The 19,010-nt window shown below is 57.0% G+C and overlaps 2 protein-coding genes across 6 annotated transcripts in view; one reads left to right on the forward strand and one right to left on the reverse strand.

Moving 5' to 3' along the window:
* The first annotated feature begins 6,062 nt into the window (after nucleotides 1-6,062).
* Nucleotides 6,063-12,840, forward strand: B9D1 (B9 domain containing 1). Of its 2 annotated transcripts, XM_004599640.4 has the most exons (7): nucleotides 6,112-6,199; nucleotides 6,895-6,963; nucleotides 7,481-7,592; nucleotides 9,562-9,658; nucleotides 9,857-9,919; nucleotides 12,337-12,404; nucleotides 12,596-12,840. In XM_004599640.4, exons 1-7 carry the CDS (start codon nucleotides 6,137-6,139, stop codon nucleotides 12,736-12,738), a joined length of 615 nt encoding a protein of 204 aa, XP_004599697.2. In that variant the 5' UTR covers nucleotides 6,112-6,136; the 3' UTR covers nucleotides 12,739-12,840. The 2 variants fall into 2 exon arrangements, with proteins under 2 accessions (XP_058532324.1, XP_004599697.2); XM_058676341.1 differs by lacking the exon at nucleotides 7,481-7,592 and having other exon boundaries at nucleotides 6,063-6,199; nucleotides 12,596-12,733.
* A 4,548-nt stretch (nucleotides 12,841-17,388) lies between these two features.
* Nucleotides 17,389-19,010, reverse strand: part of EPN2 (epsin 2) — a 35,459-nt gene continuing 33,837 nt past the window's right edge. For 3 of the 4 annotated variants that reach the window (XM_058676338.1, XM_004599638.4, XM_004599636.4), the window contains 2 exons: nucleotides 18,584-18,799; nucleotides 17,389-18,255 (listed from right to left, as the gene is read on the reverse strand). In XM_058676338.1, the coding sequence (XP_058532321.1) occupies nucleotides 17,957-18,255; nucleotides 18,584-18,799 (515 nt within the window). In that variant the 3' untranslated portion in view covers nucleotides 17,389-17,956. The remainder of the gene's footprint in view (nucleotides 18,256-18,583; nucleotides 18,800-19,010) is intronic. The other variant, XM_058676336.1, reaches the window with a different exon arrangement.

The raw sequence follows: 19,010 nt of genomic DNA on the forward strand, positions 1-19,010 counted from the left end.
TCCGGACGTGGGGAAAGCGGGTCGCTCCCTCTCGCGTTTGTGCGCCTCCTTCGGCTTCCACGTCCTCCTCTTTTGTCCCCCGGACTCGAGCAGCAGCCGGGCCCTTGGGATTGTTACCCGGGCGGCGGGAAGGCCCCATTTCCGGGGTTCTGGGAGCTGTGGGAAAGCCGCATGCCCCGGGTGAGGGGCAGCGGTCGCGTCCCGCCACGGACACCGGGCTCTCCGGGATTCTAGAACGGCCGGTCTCGGCACGCCGCGGCCGGGTCAGCCTGGGCTCGGGCGCGGCTTCTCCCGGGCTGCGTGCCCGAGTGTGGACGCGGCGGGCCTGGCTCGGAGTCTGCAGGGAGCCCGGCCCTGGCTGGAACCGGACGGCTCGCTGCTCGCTGGCCTCGCAGTCCTGCGGGTCCACCCCGTGGGTGTGTGGCGGGGACCCCTCGGGCGAAGCAGGAGCTCCTAGAGCCAGACCGACCGGGTTGTTACTTCCTTAGGTTGCAAACTAAGGAACTAACGGTCTGAAGGTCCAGGAAAGAAATGGGAATTTCATGAACCTGTGCTTTGGGTTTGTTGGAATCTCCCGCTGTGGGCGTTTTAGGTCTTTTCATTTAAATATACGGAAAGTGCCACCTGCGTGTCCGGTTCCAGACATTATGTTTTCACCAACGCGGATTGCATTGGGATTTAAAAAAAAATCTCCAGGCCATCAGGAGCCTCTGTCTTTTTCAATGCTAAAACTTTTATTTTACTTGCACTGAATTTTAGGAGGTTTATCAGGTTCTGGACGTTAAAGTAGAAAAGTCTTTTTGTTTTTTGTTGTTGTTTGTTTGAAGATTGTTTATCTGAAGGCAGAGTTAGAGAAAGAAGGGGAGACACAGAGATCTTCCTTCTGCTGGCTCACTCTCCCCAGATGGCCACAAGACCATCCTAGACTGCTCTCCCAGGCCACAGGCAGGGAGCTGGCAGGCAGTTCTGTCCTGTTTGGATGGACCTGGCTGGAGGCAGCAGCTCTGAGCTGTATGGCAGACCTCGGCGAATCTGTGGGTGTTTGTAACTCAGTGGTGTTTGTGTATCAAAACTGACCTACACAAGAAAACATGGTGTGGATGACAGCGAGTTAGACCACTTCATGTGACTGGGACCCCCAAGACCGAATGAATGGGTCAGGGAGTGAGTGTGGAGTGACCCAAGGCCAGGGGGACATCACTGTTCACTACACAGAATTTATATATAAAGAAAATCATCTTTCCTTCTTTAACCTTACCTTACTGTAACTTTGTTACTCTTTAATTTTTTTCATGTTTTGATAAAACACTTTGTAGGGCTTGCAACATGGTTCAGCTACATAAAAATATTTTCTTTAGCAACTTTATTGCAATTTGTGTGTGTGTGTTTTAGCTTTGAAACTTGTCACAAACTAAGACACAAATAAGTCAGGCTAGACCAGCAGTGCCAGGATGGTGAGAGTTACTGCACACCAGGGTCAGTCGGGCTGAGATGGAGGCAGCTACCAGCCTCTCCCATGAGGATTGGCTGCGGGAGGAGTCCCTGGGGAGGCACCCGGGGTTTTCCCCATCACATATTTGCTTGATCTTTTTTTTTTTTAAAGATTTATTTTTATTTTTATTACAAAGTCAGATATACTGAGAGGAGGAGAGATAGAGAGGAAGTGGAGCTGCCAGGATTAGAACCAGCGGCCATATGGGATCAAGGTGAGGACCTTAGCCACTAGGCTACGCTGCCGAGCCCATTTGCTTGATCTTTAACAAAAATAAAAGGCTTGGTGTAATAGCCTAATGGTAACCCTTGATTTTATTAAAATAATAGATCTTTGGGCCCGGCGGCATGGCCTAGTGGCTAAAGTCCTCGCCTTGAACGTGCCGGGATGGGCGCAGCCCCACTTCCCATCTAGCTCCCTGCCTGTGGCCTGGGAAAGCAGTCGAGGACAGCCCCAAAGCCTTGGCACACTGCACCCGTGTGGGAGTCGCGGAAGAGGTTCCTGGTTCCCAGCTTCGGATTGGTGCAGCACCAGCCGTTGCGCTCACTTGGGCAGTAAATCTTTAAAAAAAATAGATCTTTAATAAATAATAAAATAAATCTTTCAAAAATATGAGGTCATGCCCTTGCCATAGTGTCTGCATCTCATGGAATAAAACCCATCACTGAGGTCAGCAAGGCCTGGGGAGGGGGAGAAGGGGCTGTGGGAGCAGGGGCGGAACCACAGCGGCAGGGTGGGGCTGCAGGGGCTGCTCCGTTCTTGCGGTTCCCCTGACATCATCTTTGCCCTGGTCTCTGATCTCCCCACCCTACCCTGAGTGGTAACCGCAGGCAAAGGCCCTGCAAGTTGGCTGAGGAGCCAGGACAGCTGTGAAAGCGGCTGGGGTGTGTCCGGCGCAGGGTACAACATCCCAGGAGGAGGGAATTGGTCATGGGAGCAGGGATGGGTGGGCAGAAAACCAAGTGGGGAGTCTTCCAGGCTCAAGTGTGAGTCCACCTTCACTCACCTGGCATTTGAACCTGGGAGTGCCAGGTAAAACAGAGGCAACTCAGTAAGATTTTAATTTCAGATCAACAATAATTTTTTTGTTCTTTTTTATTTCTTAATATTTTTTTAAAGATTTATTTATTTTTATTGGAAAGGTGGATATACGGAGGAGGAGAGACAGAAAGGAAGATCTTCCATCCGATGATTCACTCCCAAGTGGCCGCAATGGCTGGAGCTGAGCCAATCCAAAGCCAGGAGCCAGGAGCCTCCTCCAGGTCTCCCACACAGGTGCAGGGTCCCAAAGCTTTGGGCCGGCTTCGACTGCCTTCCCAGGCCACAAGCAGGGAGCTGGATGGGAAGCGGGGCCACCGGGATTAGAACCAGCACCCATATGGGATTCTGGCGCGTTCAAGGCAAGGACTTTAGCTGCTAGGCCACCTGAATCACTCTTTTTTAAAAAAGCATTTATTTAATTTAAAAGGCAGAGAGAGAAAGAAACCTCATACTGGTTTACTCCTCCAATGCCCACCGCAGCTAGAGGCTGGCACAGGTCAAAGCTAGGAGCCAGAAACTCGGTCAAGATCTCTGCCGTGAGTGGCCAGAACCCCCCCAGCCGTCTGCACGGTCACTGGCTGCATCTCCAGGGTCTGTGTCTGCAGGAAGCTGGAGCCAGAAACAAACCCAGGCACTCTGATGCCAGAATGTTCAGAATGCCCACTCCGTTTATCAGTCAGGCACCCAATGGGCTGGTCCAGCACCCGTGCCATCAGCACTGTAAATACCACTCCAATGCTAGGAGTGGGCCTGGTAGGGAAACTGCGGGCACCCCTCTGCTAGGCTGTAGCTCCCACTGGTGAGCACAAGAGCCAGGGCTGGTGGTGGACTGGGCTGGGCAAGGCAGCAACACCTGTTGGCATGTGTGTGGGTCGGGTCCTGGGACAGGTCAGGCTGAGCTAAGCTGCAGCACGCATGGGTGTGCACAAGAATTTGATGGTATGCGGGACAGACTGTAGCACTTGCCTACATGGGCAAAAACTGGGTCTGGTGGTGGGACTGGTGGAGGTTAGTGGGGGTCACCCTAACTAGGCTATGCATGAAGACTGGGTCTGTGGCAGGCTGGGCTGGGCTGGGCCGCAGCACCCATCAGTTTGTGAGAGAGATGGGGCAGGGAGTGGAACTGACCAGGCCGCTGCAGCCACCAGGATTTGTGTTGGCTGGTGCAGGTGACAAAATGAACCTGACCCTGCACTGGCTGGCACACACAAGAGTCAAGTCAGGTCACCCCAGGTGAGGTTTCTTGGGGAACTCCCCGGCTAGACCGCTGAACTCAGACCCTGGCCACAGGGAGAATCACAATACATATGGTCTGACCTTGGAGTGTATGAGTTAGGACTGGGCCACCTCAGTTGCTGTGCCTGAGCACTGGACAGCATGCCCGGATGCACACAGGGGACATGACAAACTCTAGGCCAGCAGAGGATGGAAAGCAGAGGGGTTGGCCAACTCTCCTGGCCAAGCTTTGCAGCATGTTCCCGGGTCTGTGGATGCACTGAGGTGACCTTGGTCAGCCAATAGATATTGGTTCAAAAATTTTCAACCCTGATGCAACGAAATCAATAGTGTCTCAGAACTATCAAAACCACTCAAGTGACACTCTTCTCCACATCGGGGTCTCTAAGCATCGTCAAAGGACTGTCCCCTATCCCCAGGTGCTGACAGTTTGACAGCAAGAAGCGGCACCCTCCCCTGCAGACATACCAGAAAAAAAAAATTGATACATTTGTCCCACTCAACTTCCTTAAGACCTCCACGCTTCCCACCCTAATCAGAAACCCACACAGGTACACATCCCTCTCAACTATGTAAACAATGTTAAAAATAAAAGCTTAAAAAAAACCCCACTCCAAGCCTCAGCAATTACTTGGTTGCAGTTGCAAGCATGCGCCATTAACTCCCTCCATTATTCCCCTATCTTAACTGATGCACCATTGTGTTTCTTTAAAACAAGGAGATACTTCTATTGACTGTGACTTTTTAAAGCCTTATGTATGTATGTATTTAAATGGCAGAGTTACAGAAAGAGACAGAGCCCTTCCTTCTGCCGGTTCACGCTCCAGATGGCCTCAATGACCCAGCCTGGGCCAGGCTCAAGCCAGGGGGTTCACCCAGTCTCCTACATGGGGGGGCAGAGGCCCGAGCACTTGGGGTCATCTTATGCTGCTTTCCCAGGTGCATGAGCAGGGAGCTGGGAGGATATGCAGTCTGGGGGATGCGGGTCTGTGCCTGTCCCACCCTCACAGTCCGAGTTCTGCCATGCTTGGCAGCTTCCTCTTTCCCAGGTTATCTGCCCTTTGCCTGCTTCCATGGGCCTGGTAAGCATGGCGGGGATGGAGTACAGGGGTGGTTAAATTTCCTGGGCTGCCACAGAGGTCAGACCTGGCTGGGGACAAACTGAGGCGTGCCCTACAGACACCTGTGCTGCTGCGTGCCGGGGTCTCTGATAATGCATTTCTCTTGCCCCCTAGCACTGTCCCCATGGGAAGGACAGCCTGCCCCAGGGCTCCCAGGGCACTAGGCCTTCCCTGCTAATTCCCTGGACCGGCAGCGAGCCCCTGAAAGCCCCCCATGCTACCCTAGGTTTGTTCAATCCACCACCAAGCTTCCGGCCCCATGATGCCCTGTTGGATTGTGGGGGCAACCTCTGACAAAGGGAGGTTGGACACTACCACGGGCCACCGAGTATTGACCACCACAAGCATTTTTGCTGAAAGCTCACCTCCCTGCACCCCAGGTCTCCACGGCCACCGGCCACCGGGAAGTGGAGCAGTAGGGCCAGACAGGACAGGGTGGAGGGAGTCTCTGTGAATCCCTGGGGAGGAAAGCCTCCCTGACCAGGTGTGACCAGGTGTGACCAGGTGTGACCCCGTGGGCTCACCTAGTGGGCTGGGACACTCCACATCCCTTTCCCCCCAAGGAAGGTCGGCTCTACGCTTAGTAGATGGCTGCTGGAAAAGCATAATGACCTGGGGTCCGTATTGGGGACCCAGGGTAGCCCTTCATTTCCTGGATCCAAGAGAAGGTCTCCAACATTTCCTCTCACCTCACATCAGCCAAGAGGCTCTTCCCCCACCTGCACCCCCAGCCGGCCCTGGGGCGGGGGGGGTCTGTATGGAGGTCCGAGTTTGACTCTGCGGGGATGGCGTCCGCATCACTTCCCACGAGGATACGAGTCCCGCGGAGGACAAACCCGGGGCGCCCGGGGCGGTGCGGCCTCCCTGCGCAGCAGCCGGCGCGCCCCCCGCCGCCGTCCCCGCGGGACCACAGCGACACCCAGTGGCCCGAGCGCTGTTTTTTGTTTCCACCATTCGCTTTCCTTCAGAACGCCACCGCGCTTTTCCGCCTCGCGCTTCCGGCGGAGCCGCCGTCAGGACCCACACGCTCCCTGTTACCGGATCGGACCGTGCAGATGGCCGGCCGCCTGGCCGGTCCCGCTAAGGACCCAGCCCGAGCAGGCCCCGCCTCGAGGATCGCCCCTGCGCAGGCGCACGCTCAGCAGCGCTCGCGAAGGCGATGAAACGTGTCCCGCGCGCCACGCCGTCTGTATCCACGGCAACGCGGCTCCCTCACTGCCCGCACCCCGAAACGAGCCCCGGTGCCATGGCGACTCCGACTCCCAGCGTCTTCCTGCTCATGGTCAACGGGCAGGTGGAGAGCGCCCAGGTGAGCAGCCAGGGGGACCCCGGACGCTGCTCGGGCCACTCCCGCGGGGATTAGGTCCGAGCTGGGAACCCCGAGTCCTGGCGTGCGGATGCCGACTTGGCCCCCGGGACAGGCTGAGCCGCTGTGGAGGTCGACCCCGTTGTTTGAGGGGTGATAGGAGGAAGCGGGACTCGAACCCCGCGGCCCCATGCGCAGTGAGCGCCCCAGCCCCCGTGAGCTTGCGTTAGCGGAATGACAGAGGGATCAGGAAGGAGAAGTCTTCTTCCACTGGTTCACTCCCCAAGTGGCCGCAACCGCTGGAGCTGCGCCGATCCAAAGCCAGGAGCCAGGAGCCTCTTCCCGGTCTCCCACCCGTTTGCAGGGTTCCAAGGCTTTGGGCTGTGCTCGTCTGCCTTCCCAGGCCATGATCAGGGCGCTGGACAGGCCTCGAACCGGCACCACAGATTACCTGCTAGGTCACAACGCTGGCCAGCCTGGATAATGTTGTCCTATGCTTGTGACAATGGGCAGAGGTTTAGGTTAACAGTCCTGCCAGGGCCCGATGCTTAACAGGGTCTCCTCCCTTCTGCCTTCCTCGGGCATCCCACCACAGGCCTCAGGCTCACACCTTGTCCGGGTCTGCCCACTCTGTCCTGTGCTCTTCCATCCAGGCTCTCAGCCTGGCTGGCTCACCCACGAGTGTTCTTCCTCCACAGTTCCCCGAGTACGACGACCTGTACTGTAAGTACTGCTTCGTGTATGGCCAGGACTGGGCACCCACCGCGGTAAGCTGGGCTCTGGGCAGTGCTGGGGTTTCCCAGGGCACCCCCACACCCTGTTTCTCGCCCCCCAAGAGTACCCAAGCAAGTGGGGGCAAAGGTCACCGCCTCAGCCTGGCTCCCTGGCATCTCCCACCTGCACCCCGTGTGCCTGAAGTGGGAGACAGGAACCTCCCCAAGGTGGCCGGGGGGCGGGCACTGTAAGTGAAGGCCTGCAGGAAGTATGAGAGCCAGTCGTGGGGGCGCCTGTGGAAAGAGCAGGAGGGTGTGCAAAGACCTGAGGCTGAGAAGGTGCCCAGCCCGTTTGTGGAACTATGGGGGGCCTGGTGTGGCCGCCCACAAGGCCAGGAGGCAGGTCCTGGAGGGCCCAGCAGGTCAGGGGAAGGACCAGGCGCTCATCCAGAGAGTTGTGAGCCGAGAAAAGAGGGGTCCTGCCTCCAGCTTCTCCGTGTGGGAGCAAGGGCAAGAACAGGGAGGCGGGCAGGAGTGGGGCAGCCGGGACTAGGAAACCCTGTCCCTGCAGGGGCTGGAGGAGGGCATCTCCCAGATCACATCCAAGAGCCACGATGTGCGGCAGGCGCTGGTGTGGAACTTCCCCATCGACGTCACCTTTAAGAGCACCAACCCCTACGGCTGTGAGTCAGAGAACAGGGCTTCCCCGCGACGCCCTGCGTCTAGTCTAGCACCATGCACACCGATGCTGCCTCCCCTGTCTGATGAGCTCTCCTGCTCCATCCTGCATGCGTGCCTTCATCCCTGCCCATGTGGTGCTGCTGACCTTGTGCAAATGCAGAGTCCACCCCCCCCAATCCTTCAGACAGACATTCTGGTTCCCCTGAAGGACACCAGGCAACCAGCAATAGGGCAGATTCTCAGGCTAACATTCAGGATGGTCGGAGTTCCCACACAGCTGCCCTGCACTCTTTGCTGACTTAGTAGAGGGGGCCGAGAGGCTAGCAAGACCCCGTGGCCTCTCTGGGCCCCAGGGTGCTAATACCAAGGTTTGAAGCCAGATGAGAGGCAGAGGAAGGTGCAGGGAAATGTTTGAAGCCCCCAAGGGCTGCCCAGGGAGGGAGGATGGGGGTGGGAGTCGGGCTGGTGGGATGACAGCCTGGCCCCTGGCTCAGGAGTGAGAATTCAGTGTGATCACACGTGCTGCGCGAGGACCATGGCCCGTAAGATGACAGTGGAGCTGGAACTTCCTCCTGCCTTCTGTCCTCACTGTGCTGTGCCTTTCCCTGCCTTTAAAAAAGATTTTTCTGAAAGCGTGACAAATCTTCCATCCTCTGGTTTGTTCCCCAGTGGCCATAGCAGTCAGGACTAGGCTAGGCTGAAACGGGAGCCAGGAGCCTCACTGGGGTCTCGCACATGGTTGCAGGGGCCCAAGCACCTGGGCCGTCCTCTGCTGTGTTCCCAGGCACACTAGCGGGCAACTGGCTTGACCAGGACTTGAGGCAGTGTGCTACAGCACCAGCAGGCACATGGCCAGGGTGTACTGTGGTAGCAGAACATTGTTCAGCTGGAGCGAGGCGCCAGCTCCCGGATGTGAGTACCACTGACCTGGTGTTGAATTTAGAAAGGATGCTGGCAGATCCCGAACACTGTATGACTGACTGCTTTAGATAAAGTTCCAAGAACATGGGTGACACTGTGTGACACACAGGGAGGCCCTGAAGAAGATTCGAGAGATGCGGACAGTGGCAGCCTTGCTGTGGGCTGGCCAGGGGAAGGGCATGGCCCTTGGCTTCGCGTCCACTGAGCACTTGGTACACATTGGGCCCGGTGGCTCGCTGGCCCTCCCTGGGCCAGTGACGTGTCCCATGCAGAGGAGAGGGACACTAACACAGTGGGATTTTTGTTTTGTTTTAAAGATTTATTTATTTTTATTGGAAAGGCGGATATACAGAGAGGAAGATCTTCCGTCTGCTGATTCACTCCCCGAGTGGCTGCAAAAGCTAGAGCTGAGCGGATCTGAAGCCAGGAGCCAGGAGCCAGGAGCTTCTTCCAGGTCTCCCATACAGGTGCAGGGTCCCTGCCTTGGGCTGTCCTCCACTGCTTTCCCAGGCCACAGGCAGGGAGCTGGATGGGAAATGGGACAGCTGGGATACGAACCAGTGCTCATATGGGATCCCAACGCATGCAAGGCAAGGACTTTAGCCACTAGGCTACTGCGCCAGGCCCAACACAGTGGGATATTACCAGAAATGGGCACAGCTGTCAACTTTTTAAAAAAGATTTCTTTTATGGGACCAGCATTGTGGCATAGCAGGGTAAAGCTGCTGCCTATGATGTCAGCATCCCATATGGGTGTTGGTTCAAGCCCCGGCTGTTCCACTTCCCATCCAGCTCCCTGCTAATGGCCTGAGAAAGCAATGGAGGATGGTCCAAGTACTTGGGCTTCTGTACCCATGTGGGAGATCCAGAAGTAGCTCCTGGCTTCAAACAGAGCGGGACAGCTGTGGGAGGAGGGGGTGTGCAGGGAACCCAGCCAGGTGCAGCCCTGTGCGTTCCACCTGCAGCCTGCAGCTCAGCTGGTTGTGCCCCACTCTCTGCCCACGCCTTCCCTGGCTCTCCCCTGCACCGACCCCCGCCTTGCTCCCCCAGGGCCACAGATCGTGCTCAGCGTGTACGGCCCGGATGTGTTTGGGAACGACGTGGTCCGTGGCTACGGGGCAGTGCATGTGCCCTTTGCCCCTGGCCGGTAGGTTCCCACCCCAGGCCCGCCTGCTGCACCCACATCACCTCCCGAGGCTCCTTCAGCCTCGGGCTGGAAGACACCCTGGCGGCGGTGGGGCGGGGAGGTGCAGACCACTTGGGTGGTGGAGCCTACAAGGACCAGGCCAGGCCTTGGTCCTATGCTTGGGTGCCCACGGCCCATCCTTGCAAACGTGTGTTCCAGGTACAAAAAGACCATCCCCATGTTTGTCCCAGAGTCCACGTCCAAACTACAGAAGTTCACCAGGTGAGTGCTCCGCCTGTGTCCTCCCATCCCCCCAGCCCAATTACCTGCTGCTGGTCTGCGGGTGGCCAGAGGGCACACTGCACCCTCAGCTTAAACCAGGCCATCTGGCCACCCCAGCCCTGGAGACAGAAGGAAGCAGGTCCCATGGTTGCTGAGGTCAACCGGCCTCCCCTCGGCCGCTGGCTGGCAGTGCAGGTCCGTGCGGGGTCCGTGCGCCCCTGCCAAGAGTCTGTGTGTGGCGTGCAGCGGACAAGAAACGCAGCAGCTCGGGAGAAGGCTGGGCCCGGGGGCCGTAGCATGTGAGCTGTGTACCCGCTGTCACAGTGGCCGCAGGGACCTTGTTCTAAGTTTTATGTATTGATTTGAAAGGTAGAATTAGAGGGGGAGAGAGAGGGAATTCCACTTACAAAATGGCTGCAGTGACCTGGAGCTGCGCCAGCCCAAAGCCAGGAGCTTGGAATTCCATTCAGTTCTCCCATGTGCATGGCAGGGGCTAAGCACCTGGGCCATCTTCCGCTGCGTTCCCAAATGCGTTAGCAGGGAGCTGGATCAGAAGTGGAGCAGCTGGGACTTGCTGACAGCAGGGACCCTTGATTGCTTGGCTATCAAATGCCTTTACAGGTGGGCACCTCTGTCAGGAAGTGACGTTTAAGCTACACAGGCGAGTGGCCGCCGGGGGAAGTGGTGGAAGAACACTAGGCACTGGTGTTGTGGCTTAGCAGGTTAAGCGGCTTCCTGTAGCGCCAGCATCCCTTGGGGTGCTGGTTGAGTCTCAGCTGCCCTGCTTCCAGTCCAGCTCCCTGCACCTGCGCCTGGGAAGGCAGTGGAAGATGGCCCAGGCGCTCGGGCCCCTGCTCCTGCATGGGAGACTGGGAGGCTCGGAGGGTTTTGGCCTGGCCCAGATGTGGCTATTGTAACCATTTGGAAAATAATCCAGTGGATGGAAAGCCTGTCTCTCTCACCATCTCTAATTCTGCCTTTCAAATACATAAATAAGTCTTTAAAAAAACAAAACCCTACAAGCAGAGCGGACAGCTGAGCCCTCGGAGGTCAGCTTGGCTGGGAGGCTGGGGGGACACACCCAGGAGGTAAGCAGGACCAGGATATAGAAGGACCCAGGAGACAGACACCTGGGGAAGGACCTCTTACCCAAAGCCACGTCCTGTGGGAGCTTCCAGGACCAGCCAGGCTGGCTGACCATCAGCAAGGACTAAGAGCAAGTGGAGGACTCCTGGCACTCCTCCTCCTGCCCAGCTGGGCAGTGTGACCGGCCGAATCTTTCCACAGCTCTGTCCGTAGAGGCCTCTCGCTGTAGCGGAGACCTGAGCCATCCTGCTCCCGCCTTCCCTTCCCCAGCATCCTGCCATGGTGTCCCACTACCCCACCCGTCCGCCCCTGACACCCTCAGCCCAGTGCTAGTGTCAGAGTCAATTGCAGCACCTCATGGCGAGCAGCAGGAGTGGCGAGTGGGCTCAGTGCTGCGGCCCCCTCAGGCACCTCTTGGGGCTCCTGCTGCCTTGCCTCTTCCCCCGCCCCCGGCTGCAGGGCTCCAGCAACCCCTCCCCAGCCTAAGGCCTGCTTTCTTAGTGGGTGTCAAACCTCCCTCTGATGAGGACACTGATGACTCACCTGCATAATCCAGACTAATCCGGAGTAATCTCTGCATCTCAGCGGCCTTACCCTTACCTGCAAGACCCCTTCCCCAACCCAACTGCTGCAGGCCAGTCTTCCCCCTGGCCACGCCTACATGTCTGTAACCCCAGGCCCTCAGGATGACAGCCAGAACGCCACTCAGGCCCAGCATCTTCTCCCAAGCTCTCCTAGTTGGGTCTTCCTTCTTGCCAGCCAGGAGAGTGGAAGCCGTGGGTGCCGCCCTCATTCTAGCCCCAGTGCGTCCTGCTTGGCTCCGGGCTCCCCGACTGACCTGGGGACTGGGAGTCCGCCTGCCCATTATGTCGCTCCTCTCTGCTGCCCCGAGGGCGGGAGCGGGCGCATGTTGCCATGGTCACCGGGCTGCCAGCGCAGTCCCCAGAGACCGCAGTCTCGCTGGCGCGTCCACGAGGCGCCATCTCCTGCCCAGCGTAAACCGGGCGTCGCGAGTCCTTCTGCTCCCAGCCGGCCAGGGTCCCGGGGTCCGAGCCCGGCAGGGGTCCCCCTTCCAGAACGGTGAGCGGTGACCACGGGGTTTAGGTCTAGGCTCTTCTAATCCTTGTCCCTCCGCCTCCTCAGCGCTGCACCTTTCTAGGGTTTTAGACTAGGGTTCAGGCTGCACTCCTCGCATCGGCAAGTCGACCCCAATTTCGTGCTCGGAGCAAGTGCACCTCAAGGGGATGACTGGGGGGTGAGGGAAGCCTCTCCAGCGGCAGGGGCCGCGGGGAGGTGGTGGCGCCTCCTCACCCCCTTTTCCCTGTTCGCAGCTGGTTCATGGGACGGCGGCCCGAGTACACAGACCCTAAGGTGGTGGCCCAGGGAGAAGGCCGGGAAGGTAAAACCTGGTGCACCCAGCCCCCTCCTCCATGCACAAGCAGGTCCCCTGGCATCCTCCCATGGAGGACCGAGGCCCATTTTACAGCGGAACATGCTGAGATGGGAGGCGGAGGGAGGCCCAAAGCCCCTGGGCTTCGCGTCTTGCCCCTTCCCAATCCATCCCTCCTAACCTGACCCCTGTGTCTCCAGTGACGCGCGTCCGCTCCCAGGGTTTCGTCACCCTCCTCTTCAACGTGGTGACCAAGGACATGAGGAAGCTGGGCTATGATGCTGGGCCTGCAGACACACAGGGCACTTTGGGGCCCAGCCCAGCACAGGGCATCCCCCGGTGAAGGTAGCACCGCCGGGTGGCACGTGATGAAAAGCTGGACTCGCGGTGGTGTGGGAGAGGACAGACCGTTTTATAAAAATAAAGGAAAAAATATTTTCAGAGAGCGCAGGGGTGTGGATGCCTTTTCTCCCACTTACACCTTCCCCGCCCCTGCCCTGCAGGTGGGAGCTGCCAGACCACTACACATCACAACCACGCCTCAACCCACGTCCTTAGCTTCCTCTGCTGCCTCAAAACGGGCATATTGGCTACCCCCAAAGTGGGGGGCATGAGGAAGCACCCCAGGGCTACAGGACCCCCAGGACTGCCCTCAGCTTGCCCTATCACCCACAGCACCTGAGGGGGAGGCTGCTGGCTGGAGTGTCGCTGTGCCCATGGAAGGAAAGCTTGGCATCTGAGGGGGTTCCCTGGGATGTGACATCACCTGCTCCCCACGGGCACAGCCCTCCAGAGATCCCAAGAATGGCCGGTGTACATACAGCCATTGCTCACGCCTCATTTGGGACCCAGGTCTCCAGTGACCTTCACCCCTACCTGCCTTCACGCTGCTTGGTGCCCTCATACCTTCAGTTCCTTGCGGCCGTTTGGAACCGGGAAGCCTGTGCGCTCTGCATCTTCCCCACAGCTGCGCCCCTAGGGGGCGCCCTTACCCTGCTCACGGCTACGTTTGCCTCTTTGGGGTTCGCCCCCTGCAGGGACGCCGAGGAGGGCCCCCAGGAAGCCTCGGGCCGTTCCCACTCCTCCACACGCAGCCAAGGAGACTGAGTGAGACTGCACAAGCCTAGCTCTGACTGGCCCTGTGTGGTTGGGCTTCTGAAGTCAACCAACTGTAGGTGGCAACTACTGGATGACAGTCACTTTTAAAACTTTTTTAAAAGATTTTTTATTTGAAAGGCAGATTTAGAGAGAGGAGAGACCCATCTTCCACCTGCTGGTTCACTCCCCAGGTGACTGCAATGGCCAGAGCTTCTTCCAGGTCTCCCACAGGTGTAGGGTCCCGAGGACATGAGCCACCCTCCACTGCTTTCTGAGGCACACTGGCAGGGAACTGGATCAGAATTGAACCAACCAGGATTCAAACTGCCACCCATATGGAATGCTGGCATTGCATGTGGAGGAGTTGCGTCCCATGCCAAGGCACTAGCCCACGGTGTAGTCAGGCATTAAAAATTCTCTGCAGAGGGACCCTAAGGATACAGGAGGCAGTGTACGGGTTCTAAGCAAATGCGCACTGTGTGTCCAGGGCACTTGGGGATCCAAGGTCCTCCCACTGCCATCCTGGTTTTAATGCATTTGGCACCACCAGCAGCATCCCTGGGAGGCAGCAGCAAAGCTCCAAGTGTTTGGGTCCTGGCCAACTGACGTGGGAGACTGCTTTGAGTTCTGGGTACCTGACTGGGTTGGTCCAGTCCTGGTTAGTGTGGGCACTGTGGGAGTGAACCAGTGCACAGATCTGTGTTGCTCTCTGCCTTTCAAATAAAAAAACAAATCAAAAAACCAAGTCAATAGGGCCAGCATTATGGTGTAACAAGGGCAATGCTGGCATCACACATGGGCACAGGTTTGAGTCCTGGCTCTCCACTTCCACACCAATTTCCTGGTAATGTGCCTGGAAAAGCGGCAGAGGATGAGCTAAGTGGGAGACCTGGATGAAGCTCCTGGCTTTGGACTGGCCCACGCCAGATGTCGTGGCCATTTGCAGAGTAAACCAGTGGATGGAAGATCTCCTTATCCTCCTCTCTGAAACTCTTTCAAATAAATACAATTTAACAAATAAATACAACCTTCCGAATATCTCTGGTACCCCCGGGGCCGGGGGCGACCACAGTCCCCAACCCCCATGTCACTGGTGAGGTGCACTTAGCACGTCCAGCTGCGAGCCTCCATGGTGTGCTCTGTCCAGATATGGAAAGTAAGATCAGAAGTGGGTCTGTTACAGTGAGATGAACAAAACCCCTGGTACATGTGTGGCAGAGGCTAGCAGAGTGGCTGGGGAAGGACAGTGATAACACAGCCACTAGGCGCTCCAAGTGCTTCACCTCACGATGGTGACAGCTGAGCCAGAGCACAGGGCCAGGGCCAGCCCCAGAGGACGTCACCAAGCCCTGCTTGTGTCACTGCCCGTCAGGACACGTCTGTGGGAAGGAATCACACCGGGAGATGTTTCAGGCCACTGAAATAAACACTGCCACGTGGGGGCTAATAGGTGGAACTGACGGAACCGTGCGCTCCTACGCTGCTGATTGCTGACGGAAGCACAGGCCTGCGGGAACCGTGGCCTCTGACACACACAGCTCAGGGGCAGCAGGGACGGATGGACAGATGGGCCATCTCCAACCCCCAGGAGTGTACACCACCCTCAGCTGGGCCACCATGCCACACAAGTGTGAGAGGCAGAACATGGGGCCTCTGAGGACTGGCCCCAGTGAGAGAGGAGTTAGACTGGGTAGTAGCAGAGAGGGCATTCTGGGTCCCCAAGTCATTTTTTTCTCAAATATAAAGGGGTATTTTCCCCCACCATGTCTTGGATTCACCAGAGCACGTCTCTCCCAAGACAAGTACATATTTTAACATATCAGGAACATGCTTCCCCAAGAGACAAGGGAGACATTAACATATCAATTCCCCACCTGAAGCCTCAGCCCGATTCTGTCTCAGGCCATTGCCAAGGGGGAGGGCTTCAAACTGGCCTCTTTATCTTTAGAAAGGGACCAAGGAAGTTGGCTAGTGACACCTTTCTGGGCCTCCTGTCCCAGGGCCAGGTACCCTGGAAACCAGGAATTTGTTTATGGAGAAACATCTTTGAGAGGAACCTTTAAAAGATGCTTTCCCTTCCATTGATACGGATCGTTTTACTTCTCCTCCTACCACTATGGCGGGGGTAAGGGGCCTTCCCATCTCAGAGTCCCCTCCCGTCACTAGGATGGGAGTCTCCTTTCTCAGCTTTAAATCTTGCTTTAAAAATAAACTGTCCGCGCGAAAATTCTTCTTTCCTGTGAGACAAGAATTGAGGTTGCTGCCGTATTCGGTGTCAAAAACCCTACAACACCAGGACCATACAACTGGCTGTAGTGGTGACAGCAGGCAGGGGCATCTCCCGGTCCACTTGGTGCCCTCCTGGGGCAGAAGAAAAACACAGCCAGAAACCACATCATGATACAAATGATAAATTATATTTATACAGTAAATATCAACAGTCTACATAAATTCCAAACCAGCCACTGGCCACCAGCCCCTGCGGCTGAGCCACAACCGGGGGACAGCTTGCACTCCAGCGCCCACCACGAGGAGCTATTGTGGCATGTGGGTAGCACACGTGGCAGTGGCTGACAGCTTCATGATCAGTGCAGTGGGTGATAGGGCGCCTACCTGGAGGGGAGCTGAGGGGCTGTCACAAGGGGCCTTTAGTCCCATCAGGAAGGGCTCCTGGGCTACAACTGCCGACCCCAGTGAGATGTAAGGCTGGCCCGGGCTGCGCACCATGTGAGGGGAGAGCACCTTGCCACCCAGTGCCCCCAGCCAGGACGAGGCCCACGACCCAGGCCCCAGCCCCAGGTCTGCCAGAGCAGTGGCTTCCCAGCCCCCTGGAGCAGGGTGCCAGGCCCTTCCAAGAGGCCCAGGAGAGGGCAGAGCTGGCCTGGCCTCTCATACATCTCTGGGGTGTTGGTGCACAGGGGCAGATCTCCTTGGGGGACCGCATGAGGGCTGGCAAGCGGTCAGCTGCCCTGGGACCTGGAGGTGACAAGACCGCATAGGAAAACTGAGCCAGAGCTGCCAGACAGGTGAGCTGCCTACCCCCCTCTGGCCTTTCATCTGTACTTAACACTTGTGACCAGTGGTAACTGGGTAAGGACAGCAGAAGCCTGGGAGAGGGAGGGAGTATTAGTGCATGTCTGTTAACAATCTATTCCCTGTGAGCATCCCTTTTTTGTAAAAACCGTCTCCAAAACAAGCTAGGAGTCTTGCTCAGTCTGCACGTGAGTTTGTGGTGAAGGGCAGGTGAGTGTGGGCCAGCCCTGGTCCCTTGTTCCTGCCTCAACCTGGGGACCTGTACATACCCCCCAACACAGGTCCTCCCCTCGTCCACCTGTATGGGGATGCGGGAGGGCAGTACAGACCTCCGAGGCCCAGACATCTCCACTGTAAACACAAATCCTTCCAAATCCCTGCAGGCCTTTCATTTAAAAAAGGATTAGTTGATAAAAACTGGTGAGTCACATTCATACATTAGGTTTTTTTGTTTTTTCATCTTTTTTTTTTTTAACTTTTAGGATGTTGGTTTATCAGTAAGAAAAATTGCCTCTCTCTGGTGTAGTAATTCACCAGTAAAGGGAAGCTGAAAAGGCAGCTGGAGGCTAGATTTTGTTGTTTTTAAGAAACATTTATGTGTAACCAAATTCCCCTATTTTTTTCCTATAAAGAATTTTCTTTAGTTTTTTCCATAAGGCATTTTTTGTCATCCAAAGATCTCTTTTTAAAATTTTCATATAGCGTTAAAACCATAAATAAGAGGATTTAAACCACTAAAATGACACGAGCCAATATCTTAACTCAGCCAGACCTGGTAAAATCTATCAAAACTAGACAGTTAAATAAGAACCACGTTATAAAAATATTAGCCAAAAAAAGACTATTAGATAATTCTGCAAACTCAAATATGAAACTGTACTAAACAGGTTATGTGCAAACGTTACAGCACAGAGCCACGTGGCAGGGTTATGCTCGGATTAGTTGTAAAGCTCGCGCAAGTGGAGTCCAGTCCAGAGTGGTCCGCAGCGGCTGCTCTTGACCTTGATCACACAAGGGGAAGGAACAGGACCCGCAGGCCCCTTCCCCACGAGGGCAGCAGCGTCTGGGGGTGGCCGGGCGGCCCAGGGCAGGGCACACAGGGCGGAAATGACTGTCCCCTCTCCCGGGACTGGCTCGGGCCATGGGAAGGGCAGCACTGACTACTTCGGCCTCCCTGTCCAGGGCCTTGGAGGAGCCCAGCCAAGACCTGAGCATTTGGGAGGAGGCAGCGGGAACCAGTCAGGTAGGGTAGAGTGGAGATGCCCGTGTGCTGCTCCAGGCTGTTGGACTGGGCTGCAGGGACAATCCTTTTATCAGGAAGCCAGAACCCAACCGCTCCCCAAACCTCACCCCCCAGCCAGCATCCCACAGACCAGAGTCCCAACTCGGTGTCTTGTGGCACAGGCACTGGGCCAGCCCCAGGCCAGGCGCTAGAGAAGGAAAGGGTTGGTCGTGCCAGAGGCCTGGGCTGCTGATGGAGGAAGGCCCACACTGCCCACCATGTTCGTCGCTGAGGGGCCCAGGGGTGCCAGAGAGGGGCCCCCAGCCCCCAGAGCTGGGTGTGGGGCTGTGGAGGTCATGGGGGCTGTGGCCAGAGGCTCCAGCCCTGGACTAGGCCCGAAGGATGCACTGCTCCCGAGGACTGGGCTCCCCCGCAGCTGGTTCAGGGTCAGTGGCTGGGGCTGGTTCACCTGGAAGGGGTTCACCGGGGCTGAGGTGGCGCCTGTACCTAGGGAGGAAGAGGACAGAGGTTGAGCTGCTTGGGCAGCCCTGATTCCTGGGCACGCCCGCTTACCCCACATCTCCCCCCTTTATCCCACTCTTAACTAATCAGCAGCTTCCATGCCCACCTGTGGTTGGGGGGGAGGGGAAGGCAGAGCTGCTCTCTAAGGTACCGGTGGCCCCATGGCTAGTCATCCCCAGAGTTCGGGGGTTGCCCTTGGGACTCAGTGGGAGAAGCCATCACAAGGCAGCAGCCAGGGTTAGGGCGAAGAGACCTGCCAAACACCCACTCTCAGGCACAAGAAGCAGATGGGGGGCCAGGATGAGAAGCCTACCTGGAGCCAGGAAAGGGTTGAGGGACTGGGCCGGCGGCGTGGGCCTGGTCACCAGTGAGTCAAGGTTCACCAGGGCTGCGTTGGGGCCCAAGAAGGACTCGGGCGTTTTCCGGGCGCTGCTGGGCTTACTTGAGGCAGCTGGCAGGGGCTGGGACTCAAAGGGGTCAGGGCTAGTAGTCCCGTTGTCCTGGGAAGGCAGAGGGGCCACAGGCTCTGCTGCGAGTCAAAAACACACACAGACACAGGTGAGCTTGGGGGTGGTGACCTGGTCACACACCTGCCTCTGCCAGTCACAGAGCACTGAGGCAAACACAGGCACCCCCGAGCGAAGGCCGGGGCCGCCCACTGGGCTGCATGGGGAAGTAGGACAGCACATTCGCTGGTGTCTTCAAGAACCAAGCAGCCACAAAACCACAGGCCAAAATGA

The sequence above is a fragment of the Ochotona princeps genome, chromosome 17 (assembly GCF_030435755.1).
Source record: "Ochotona princeps isolate mOchPri1 chromosome 17, mOchPri1.hap1, whole genome shotgun sequence".
Taxonomy (NCBI): Eukaryota; Metazoa; Chordata; class Mammalia; order Lagomorpha; family Ochotonidae; genus Ochotona; species Ochotona princeps.

Excerpts from the sequence above, each read along its gene's own strand:
- B9D1 (XM_004599640.4), top strand. The coding sequence starts at position 6,137 with ATGGCGACTCCGACTCCCAGCGTCTTCCTGCTCATGGTCAACGGGCAG. Across the intron at positions 7,593-9,561 it reads GAGCACCAACCCCTACGGCT|GGCCACAGATCGTGCTCAGC; the intron begins GTGAGTCAGAGA and ends TTGCTCCCCCAG. Across the intron at positions 9,920-12,336 it reads AAACTACAGAAGTTCACCAG|CTGGTTCATGGGACGGCGGC; the intron begins GTGAGTGCTCCG and ends CCCTGTTCGCAG.